Raw genomic sequence first — 11,405 nt, 5'->3', positions numbered from 1 at the left:
GCCACTCAAGGGCAGTACAGTAACAGGTGCTAGGGAAGGTTGGATTCCAGCCCAAGGAGAGCGATGGTGCTGTTTTGTTTTGTGTACAAAAATAAAAGAAGAGGTGACGTCCTTGGGAAAATATCCCCTTCCCATCTTCGCTCTGAGGGGGGTGTCAGGGTGGGCATCGGCAGTTTTGTGTCTGTTAACAGAGCCCTCAAAAGGCTATAATTCTTCACTCCCATTTGAATCTGAGACCCATAGGCTTAGAAGGGACCGCAAGGGTCATTTAGTGTAACCCCCTGCCAAAATGCGGGATTTGTTGTGTCTAAAAGAAGAGTTTTCGGTGCCATTGCAACATCTTCAACCCCTGGGCTACTAACCACTTCTCTTTCCTCTGCATTGATAGAGCAGAGGAGGAAGGGGAGGTGACACTCTCTGGAATGAAGCACATCCCGCCTATCTGGTAGGTGACAGAGGCTTAATATGAAGACTGGCAAAGTGGAATCTCCTTACAGAAGCCCGTAACTTCACTCTGGAAAGGAAGGGTGCTCTTGTGGGTAAGGCAATGGACTGCCACTCAGGACACTTAGGTTCAGTTTTTGCCTGTGCCACAGATTTCCACTGGGATGTTGGGCAAGATACTTATGGTCTGATTCTGCACCACCGGAGTCGAGGGGAGTTATGCCATGGACTTCAGTGATCACAGGATCAAGCCTTTACTCCAAGAGGCTCGGCCGTAATATGGGGATGATACTTCCTTTCTCCCACCCTCCATCACCCTTGTGTATTGAGCCAGCAAGCTCTTCAGAGCAAAAACTGATTCTAGCTATGTTATTGCACAATGATTGTGCGTAGACGCTGTACAAAACACAGCTAGAATCTGTCCTTGAAGCCTTATTGTAATAATGTGATATAAGCAAAAGTTCACTGAAATCAATACAAGAGGAGTTTCAATGCAGCAGGAGAGGACTTTCATGCAAAGTAGATTTCCATGTGCTATTCTGCCACTTCTTGCTGCTCTGTGTTTTAAGAAGGACAGTTCAGAAGCTTCCGGCTTCCACCTTATAGTTATCCTGGTCTGTTGAGCAGTAGAAGCAGATAAATAAAGTCACAACCAGGGGCTCTAGTCACAGACAGGAAGTAACTTTAATTAAATATTGTGAAAGTTGAAAAGTTTTTACAGCTTGAATTTCTGCAAAAAAATTATAACAATCTCTACAGTAGTTAGTTTCTCTAACAATAGAACTGTACAGTGTGTGTGTCTATTCAAAAAGATTTAGATAAGAAGGTGAAAGGTTAGTAGTTTCAGAGATGACTTCATTTTAGCTGCATCCTAGTACAACTGTGAGGAAATAGGCATACTTTATGCAATCCAGTTATTGTGTAGCTTCACCTTTTGAAACGGAAATCTGAATGTTTCCACTTAAAGCCATATTCTGTAAGAGTGGCATCTTTTACTTAGTAAGAGACAGGGGTCCTTTGCAGGGAGATTTTGATAAATTTCCTTTCATCCGATCACTATAAATAGCTGCAACAAAACACGTTGTTCATGGATCTTTGGACTTCGAAGTAAAGGGCTACGAATGTACATGGTTAACATGGCTGTCTAAATGGCTACGACTTAGAATGGAGTTCTACAAGACCAATCAAGGGTGTCACTGGACAAAATATGGCTTTAAATTTGATTACATTGCCATGCTGTTGCTTACTATGTGAATTGGAATAATCGTTTCGAGTACAGAGAAGCAATACATTGATGTCTCTCACATTTTCCAGTTTTTTTTTCTTTTATTTGCCTTTCCCCCCCAAAAAGATCACACTGTGACTTTCTAGTGAAAACCATTGCAAAATTCATACAGGAAGCATGCACAGTTGCAGCATCGTTGGAAATGATTTCTTGCTCTACTAGAAAAAAGTTACATTGTCTTAAGGTAACAAAAACAGTTCTTTTGTGCTTTTCAATTCCTTTTTTTTCTTAGAATGTTAGTGATGATTGACAGTTCTGGTGCACAGTACAATGTACAAGTGAAATGAATATGATTTGCATTGTTAAGGCATCCAATCTGCTGGTTTATATTTATGTGAAAGACAGAGAAATATACAAGCAGACTTTAGAAAGAAAGTATTTTCATTGAGTTCTATGAAGTTTCTCCCCATATTTAATGCACAAAAATGCGTCACTCCAAAGAGGAGAGATCCCATGCATATTAATAGAGTAAAACAGCATTATTTTTTGTTAAGCCTCAAAAGCAAAGGATATTTTTTTAAATCTACATAACTAAATGCTACAAGAATAATATGCTACTTTTTGCCATATATTGGAAAAAACTTCTTAACTTACAAATAATACAAAAATAGACAATGGCTTTTAGGTGGAAATAAAAAATGGAAGCATGGTTTAAAACAATCTTAAAAAAACGCTATAAATGAAATGTTTTAAAATCACATTTAAACAGCTAATACAACGGTGAATGACCAAACAAATCAGCACTTTTCACATAGCAAACATACACAATAAAATAAACTGGGGATGGAGGGGAAAAGCAATGTACAAATTCCAAAGATAAATACATTATTTATATGGATATTTTACAAAATCCCCTTTAAAACAAACAAATAAAACCCCCCAAACAAAACAAAAAAGCTTTTTTTTCCCTTTAATTAATTTTGCAAGTATGTGCAAGCTAAAGGTAGTGAGCTCTTTTTGCAAAATATGCAGTAATTTTGTGTGACATTGAAAAACTGTCTTAAGACATTAAAATGTATAAATAGAACAACAACTTTGGCAAAAAATCACAAAAAATCTACAGTATTTATAACTACATACAAAACACAACAGCAAAGAAAAAATATCAGATAATGCATCTTCAGAGCTTTGCTGCCTCTTTGACTAATAGTTTTAAGAACACTTCCCAGATAATGATAGCAAAATTCCTGTAAAACAGAACCTATGGTTTTGATTTGAAACCTTCTCACGGCCCTTCCCCCTCCCACCCACTTGCAAATTCAAATTCATATTTCCACTTACTATTCAAAAACAGTTACCTGTTGCTTAATATATTATGCTACAAACTGAGAGGGTCGGCTGATACAGCAACAATCCTAGTGGGAGGCTGACAAAAAATGTGTGTGCTTCTAGATCATTGAGAATGCAGAACTGCAGACGAGTCAATTCTGGTTCTGCCCCATAGAAACAAATAGATTAAAGTGAGGAGGAAAATTTATGATTACACCCAACATGTAATAATGGCTTGAGTCCGTGTCTTTAGACAGCGACACACAATCCAAAGGAGATTTGTATGCACAGCTCAGGTTATGCTAAACTCAAGGGAGGCCACTCATTTGGAAAGATTCTGATATAAGCTAAACAGAGAGCCATGCTAGTCTAATTATGCAGTTTTAGCATTATATCCAGAGGCACTGGGTTTCAGAGTTAAAGACATCAGCTTACGTTATTCATGTCCTTAGCTACACTTTCACCAACTTTTCTCATCGCATTATTTACACAATTATTTAGTCTGATATTAAAAACAGAGGTTACAAATTCTCTCCCTGTTTTAAAAGAACAAATGCTTAGTGAGTGGTATCTATTTAATTAGAGAATGAAAAATGTATCGGATTAGCAAACCATCCCTGGATAAACAACACATATGAGCCGACTCTTAATTAAATGGCCATTATTCTTCTAAAAAAACTAACTGGCACTTCTATTCTGTCCCTTACTGACTTGTTTGTAAATGTTACCACTTCATTTCCTTTTACACAGCTTTAGAAAAGGGTCATAAATTAAAAATATGAAGTTTCATCTCTAGTGTCCGTTGCAGAACTGTATGATTTATAAAAGACAAATGGCTGTTGAGTTAAATCAAGCTTCAAAAAATAAAACAAACAAAAAACAAAAACCAAGAAAAAAGTGGATTTTCTTTATCAACACAGAATAAATATATCTCCCAAGTATTTGGGATGGACAACTCAAATCAACACCTTGCAATTGCAGATTCTTTGTTAATTTCGGTATTTGCAAGGATGGTGATTTTTGTTTTGTTTAAAAATCTGCAGTTATTGTAAGATTCCTCTTTATTTTATTGTATTTTATTTTTTTAAAAAGGCCTGAGTAAAAAGTTCCACTCTGGGACTTGTATCAGATTTCTCTCTGAAGCAGAATTCAACCTCTTCAATAAAATTCTTCAAGGCAATCCTTTCACATGGGAGGAACAATCATGCCAGATATAGCTGTTAAAAAGAGGGGAGAGGAAGGAAAAAAAAGAAAAAGAAAAAGAAAAAAGTAACTCCTTTGCATCACACCTTCAATTCCAAAACCCTCACTGCATTTACCAGTCAGATACTATCTATACTGGGAGCTGAATTATACACAAGTGTCAAACGATAGGAATAACAATATATGCATTAAATACAAAAGATCTGATTCTGATCTCACTGACACTCGTGTAAATCAGGTCTAACTGCAGGCATCAATGACATTTTTCTGGCATAAATTTAGCACAGTATCTGAGCTCAGACAACCCCTTTTCAGCTCTTAGATGCAGAATTTGGTTGCTGCTGGCAAAGCTGAGGAGGCCTAAAACTGTGAGAATTTTCATAAATTCTGTTAATTTCTTAAGAAGAACAGACATTTGTGCCCTGTGTGGGCATACAGCTGTCGTCCCACATGTCAGCAGTGTATACTAAAGCCATAGTCTGTTGCCTTATGTACACTAACACTGGATCCTTTTCTTAGCCAGCTTTCCCAGACAAGATCATTTCGGTATTCAAACCCCTGAAGAGTGGATGGTCAAACCTATCACTCAGTGTTTCTGGGCTAGACTGAGAATACATTTTGCTGCTTTGTGAGAGAGTTTAGGAGTAGGCCAGTATGAGCAGATACAGACCTAAGTGATGCTGAGAATGATGATACAGGATTGAAACATCTGATCCAAAGGCTGACTGGGATCCTTGCAAATTAGAACAGCAGTTAAGCCTATGGGAAATCAAAGCTTCAGACCCTATCACTTAACTAACAGGAGCCAGCTGAGAAGATGGATTTCCTCCAGTAGGCTCTTTTATTTGGTTGTCGCAGCTCTGCAGAACTGATGGGTTGGCAACCACTAGCTGACCCAGGGTGGACTCAGTGCTCACCTATACTCCTTTCCTTGATTCTCTCAGACTGTGGCACACACTGATTCATTTAACATTTTACCTATTTAAAAACTTGTTGGATATTGACATTACTTGGAGTTGTGCATGTGTAGCCAGTGGTCCTGAGAGCAACTTAAACCCCCTACAGAAGAAAGTTCCAAGTTAAAGCTGCAATCAATCCTTAACCCAGTGTTGTTGGGCTCAGCATCATGGCATCTTATGGGCTCATCAAATCTTTCGGTGCCTTTTCACTACTGGGATGAATTAAGAGTAGAATTTTAGTCTTAATTTAGATTTTCGTCTCTTTTGTTTGTTTAAGGTGGATTGATGATTTTACTGCACTATTCTTTCCAATATAATTTCCTTCTTTTTTCCCCTATCAGGGCTCCCATTGCAAACTCCCTTCAATTGGAATGGTGCATCATGAGATATAGAATCACAGTCTCTCTTAAACTGGTTTACAGAAAACAGCTACAGAAAAACAATAGACTTCCTCACAGTTTCACCTCCACCTTTGTCTCTCTTTGTTTACCAGGGACCACACTCTACTACAACCTGTACAGAACAAGGGCACATCTAGTGGCTGAATGGTATGCTGCAAACATGCAGTGTGGTACCCGTGTTGGTCCCAGAACATAGGAGAGTCAAGGTGGGTGAGGTAATATCTTTTATTAGACCAACTTCTGTTGGTGAGAGAGACAAGCTTTTGAGCTAATTAAAAGTAAACATCATTACAAGGGGTAGTCGCATAGGTTCTTCGTGAATGTTATGACAGGATTGCATCTTTGAAATAGTAGTTGTATAGTTATTTGCAGGAGGATATAAAATGCATACTAGACTTCAGGCTGGCTGCACTTCGTGGGTGCATGATTTAAACACCAGAGTTGCCATCTCGGACATCTGGGCAAATGATTTCTTAGGGAAAAACTCAGTCCTAATTCATTGTGCTTTAATTACAGCTGCAATCACTTGATAAGAAGCAAGCCAAAGTGAAAGACTTGCAGATTTGGGGGTGGAGAGGGAAATGTTTTCTCCACAAACACCACCATATGTGCAAGAATTACAAGTCTAATCAGTGCAGGGAAAACAGCTCAAGTAAACTGCATTGATTAAATTAAATAAAATGAGAGAAGGGGAGAATTCAAAACACATCCACAGTTGCTGTATGACATCCTAAGAGGTGACATGTTCCAATTGTCCAGCTGCATTTCTGTTCTTGGAGTGTCTCACCCAGCAATGTTTTTGCAAAGGATGATTGCACTAGGCATTCTGGTATGGAGCTGGGTTATATCTGGGGCACTTTTAAAGAACTTCATTTTTAGGGTCCCTCAAACAAGCTGCTGTAGTTTCACCCAAAGTTCATAAAACCAGGGACGATGCTAAAGAAATAACACCAAGTTTGCTCTGCAGTTTGACCTTAGAGAGAGGCGAAGTCGGGGAATAGAGTCAGAGACTAAGGCCAGGATTGTTCCCTGTTCTGGTCATGTCCAAAGGCCCCAGTGAGAAAGAAGGGCCCCTTTCTATTCTATGCAGGTTCTTATACTGTGCTCAGCACAGTAGTCTCCGAGCACCTTCCAGTTGTTCATTAAGCAATGTGACTACCATCTGTCACCCTCCAAGAAGCCCCTCCATAGGACTGAAGCGCCGTACTCAGGGCATGCTTAGGCCAGGTAGACATGCATTCTCCTCCCACCAGCCCTGTGAGGGGCACGCATACTAAAGTTAAAATTGGTGGAGTTGAGATATACAGTATCTATGTTAGGGTGACCAGATGTTAAGGGGAAAATATCGGGATCTCTGCAGGGGTGGCGTGGTTTGTTTTGTTTTTTTTACACTCACCTGTCCGGGAGTTTGGCGGCAATTTGGCGGAGAGCCCTTCAGTCGCAGATGGTCTTCGGCGGTATTTCGGCGGCGATAATAAACCTTGCTGCCAAAGACAGAAGCACCCGCCACCGAAATACCGCTGAAGACCGTCCGCAACTGAAGGACTCTCTGCCGAATTGCCGACGACGACCAGGAGACAAAATATTGGGACAAATGGCGTCCCGACCGTACTCTGGTTGGGACATGGGACAAATGCCTCAAAATTGGGACAGTCCCAATTTTATCGGGACGTCTGGTCTCCCTAATCTATGTGGATCTGTGGGTTTGGGGGCTGAACTCTCCAACATCATTCCTTCTGTGGGGCTGGGGAAAACCTGCCCCGCCCATGGAATATGTTCACAACTTGGTATGGGGAACTTCATGGTGTTTCCAGCCCTCTATATGGGGACAAGTTGGGCCTAAAAATCATGGATGGTAAAGATGCTATAAAGATGGATGGAAAAGATGCTATAAAGTATTCTTAGGCCTCATCAGACAAGGTCCCATCTTCCCCTCCTTCTGGCATAGGGAGCCATGGAAAGACCATGCTGCCACCATGCAGGAGAGGGAGATGAAGGATCTATCCAGCAGCCATCTCCACCAGGAAGCCTCTTGTGGATTCTCTGACATTTGTTGGGTCTGAGGAAATGGAAACTCTAGAGAATTCCAGTCCCCTCCCACCCAGGTAGGTGATAACAGGGCCCCAGTTAAGGGTGAGATGGTGATTCACCCTATGTGCACATGTGGGGGATTAGCGTGGGCCACTGGACTGGGACTTAGAAGACCTATGTTCTACGGGTCAGTGACTTTGGGCAAGTCAGTTTCCCGATCTGTATAAATGGGGACAATGATATTTACTACCTTTGTGAAGCACTTCGGGATCTATGGATGAAAGTCCTGAAAGAAGAGCACGTTGGTGGGAATTGGGAGGAGGGGGTGGGGGTTGTAAGGCCCTCTTGGCTCAGCTAAGTACAGGGTTGAGAGCAGCCTCAGTGGAAGCCGCTACGCCTCTTCCTATGCGGGTGGGGGGAAGTTGAGGGGAAGAGAAGGGAGTGGTGACTCTGTCGCCGCCCTCAACTCTAGCTAGCAAGCTGAGCTGCTGCTGAAGGGTAAGTAATCTGTGCCAGGTGAAGGTCTAATGTAGGTTACTGCATCCCCAGGAGCAAGGGGGGAACCCAGAGACAAAATTACATCTCTCTGAGTCTGGTCTCCTCCTGCGGCAGTACCACTATGTGCAGCCCCATAGTGGGGACTTGTGGGAATGCCACTACTGAGCCTTATGCAAATAATGACAACTCCTCACTCTAGGACTGTTAAATTTCCCCATAGATTAATGCAAGAGATGCACCTGGTGCCAGTGGAAGTGAAATGATACACAAGTACATCAGGTTTTCAAGGCATCACTATTATTATTCTTATTGAGGAGCTCTGATATTCTGAATTAAATTACAAGTCAAATAGAGAAAACGACATCTTTTCTGCCTAAAAGCCTTGGCATTTCCATTCTGCCAGGTCCTCATTTAGCTCATGCTACTTTTGTTCCTTAAGTGCTACGTCTACAGGGCCATGTAAATTCTCTCAACTGCAGCATGCCATCAATTCTGAAAAAAGGAGAGATCAGAGGGAAATGCTGTAGGTATGAGATCAGACCTCCTCTAAAGGAGAGAGAGGAACAGCCCCTATACATGGGCATTATTTCTGCCCATACCATGCTCATTTGTATCTGCTGTTAGCAAATTACAGAAATAATGTATTTTGAGTTTTACAAAATTGCTCGGCAAAGAGAACAACAGATCAGCATGGCTGCAGTTCTAGTGACTTCAGCTACATAAGCAAAGCTTGATTGCTTTCTAGTGTAACCAGAAGCCCAAGAGAGATAAGACAGCCTCCTTATACATGGTTGTTTATTTAAGCAATAAGACACAACAGGCAGTGCATTTCTGAGTGATTATTGCATGCCTCGGGTGGTGTCATAAGGCACAGGGCTAAAGGCCGTGTGTCTAACTCACCAAGAAGTTCAGTGGTGCCCTAGAAATGAACCGTTTCTCCTGGTGTCTTATTCCTATTATGAAACTGAATTGCTAAATACAAATTAGGGGACATACTTAGATCGGTCTGTTTTCTGGATGTGACATAACGAGGCGGCAATCAGCAATCCCCAACTGCGACCAGTGCTCTAAGCTCATTCCATAATTGCTTTTCATAATACAGTAGGTGAAATCTGGAATTCCGTGTGTGATGAAGTGAAAAACAATGATTTTTAAAAACCTCCTGCTGCTCATTCTCTTCCCCCACTCCAAAGCAAGCGGGGGAGGGACAGAACAAACACAAACACTCTCAAAAGCCCATGTGAGCCAACTATCGGTTTCCAATTTTTATTCACAAGGCTAAATAGTGCTAGTTGATGCCGTTGCAAATAAATGCTGTTCAAATCTGCAGGTCACTGGCAATGATGGATTTTTAAAAAGAGCACATTTTCTGTGAGCCAAGGTTTCGCTGTCGATTAAAAACCTGGTTGTTTTGTTTCTAACGTGTTAAATGAGGGGTTTGACTGACACTTCAAAAAACCTACTAATTCATATGTTCTAGCCTTATAACTACTTATTTCAGCATAAGGATTTATACCCCCAATTTATCAGTCTAAAGTACACTGAATGCAATGCTTATCTTTAGTCATGATAGATGCTGGATTTTATGAATGAATTCTTCCCACTCCACATGCATATAGATTTTATTTTGTGAATGATGCCATCTCAGCTCTGACTGCGAGGTAAGCATCTCTCCCCTTTGGAATGACAGAAGCTGTGGCATGGCACGCAGATACTTTAGGACATTACACACATTTTGAATAGATCATTCCGAAACAAGCCCTAAGTGAAATGGGTTTAGTGACTAAAGGGTTTATTCTCCGCTCAGTACTCTTTATCGGACTTGCACAGGCACGTGGAAAGGAAAATGCCCAAACCTGAGGTCTAAAGTACAGCATGCATCAGAAAACCTTTCCACCTCTGGCATAGTCTGAGACAGTTGGCTGCATCTGCGTATGAAACCCCCTTGGTCTGAATGAGCATGAACACGTATACGTCTCAGCATGCTAACGTGGCGTACAGTAATTATCAGAGAGGGTTCGGCACCACATTGTACAGTCACAGCAAACAATGAAATGGGCAGTTCGGTTTCCTGCAGCATCCCCAGTGCTGACTGGAGTTTAATCTCCCGTTCCCACAGTGTGCACGAACACGATTACGTACTTAGGTAACCATATTCGTATATTTTTGAATCAGAGAACTAGGGACATAGAAAAGAAGCAGCTCCTGTATGACCAATGGCCAAAGAGGTTTTCAAAGGGACACTGCATCATTTAGGAGATTAATTGGCTTACGTGCAGTCCATTAATCACAAGGAGCAGTTTGTCCCGTTATGCAGTAAACTGGGAAATGCTGCTTTTAGTTAGGAATGCAACTTGTATTTATTAAAGGCAAACATATGCACCAAGCTTTGCCGCTGTGTATGTGCCGTGACGCCCTACAGCTCTTGCGGAGTCGGAAGGATTTCTGCATAAGAGTACGATGACAAAGAAAAAAAAAAAAGGAAGGGAAGATTGAGTGACGTACTTCAGGAGAAGGCCAGCCCCTGGAGAGACCCTGCAGTGGAGTACTTGCTAGAGTCCACAAAAGACTGGTCTGATAATGGACGACAACAGGGAATAAGAGAGGAAAGAAAGAAAAAGGATGGTATTAGTAAGCGGAAATAGTTCTCGTTTTTATCACAACACTAGATCGGTGCTTTTAAAGCCATAGCATCTAAATTCAGTAAGATTAGTAGAGTTAAAGAAAGGGCGTGTTCCCAGTCACCTGCTAGGCACAGGGGGATGGGGATAGATTCCAGTTACTCTTTACAGGAGTAAACTATAGGCCAGAGACCACAACAGTCCCATCAAGCTCCATCCCCTCTGCCAACATCTAATTACACGCCTAATTAAATGCTGTGCGTAATGTAGTGCTGCAACCTTGCGGTTTCATGAGGAGCAATCTTCCTCCCCGTGCTGATCTCACCTACCTTGCAGGCTATTGCCATTGGTGCTGGTGCAAGCGGGAGGTGGGGAAGTTTGCGGTCTCACGACAGGGGCAAACGCACTCTTCTGTTTCACCGCTGAGACCATGTTGGCTGGTGAGAAGGAGAAAATCCCAGAGGAACTGCTACAGTTTGACGGGAGGCTAGTGGAGGAGGCCATTGTTGGACTTGATGGCACGACTAGAGGAAAAAAACCCAAAACCAAGCATTTCTTACACTGTGAATTCACAAGCAGACACTGAGAAGAAAAGATTCCTGATTCCAGGATGCACAGGTCCTGATTTCAAAAGGCCCTGAGACCATCCACATCTCCCCTTGACTTCAGTTAGAGTCCCGTGTGCTCAGCACTT

The 11,405-nt window shown here is 41.7% G+C and overlaps 1 protein-coding gene across 8 annotated transcripts in view; it reads right to left on the bottom strand.

The window, feature by feature from the left end:
- Positions 1-1,122: 1,122 nt before the first annotated feature.
- Positions 1,123-11,405, bottom strand: part of EBF1 (EBF transcription factor 1) — a 317,919-nt gene continuing 307,636 nt past the window's right edge. For 4 of the 8 annotated variants that reach the window (XM_039485018.1, XM_039485019.1, XM_039485021.1 and 1 more), the window contains exons 15-17: positions 11,041-11,235; positions 10,596-10,664; positions 1,123-4,215 (exon numbers count right to left, since the gene is read on the bottom strand). In XM_039485018.1, the coding sequence (XP_039340952.1) occupies positions 10,597-10,664; positions 11,041-11,235 (263 nt within the window). In that variant the 3' untranslated portion in view covers positions 1,123-4,215; position 10,596. The remainder of the gene's footprint in view (positions 4,216-10,595; positions 10,665-11,040; positions 11,236-11,405) is intronic. The other 4 variants (XM_039485023.1, XM_039485024.1, XM_039485025.1 and 1 more) reach the window with 1 other exon arrangement.

The sequence above is a fragment of the Mauremys reevesii genome, linkage group 8 (assembly GCF_016161935.1).
Source record: "Mauremys reevesii isolate NIE-2019 linkage group 8, ASM1616193v1, whole genome shotgun sequence".
NCBI lineage: Eukaryota > Metazoa > Chordata > Testudines > Geoemydidae > Mauremys > Mauremys reevesii.
This window is presented reverse-complemented; position numbering and strand designations above follow the sequence as displayed.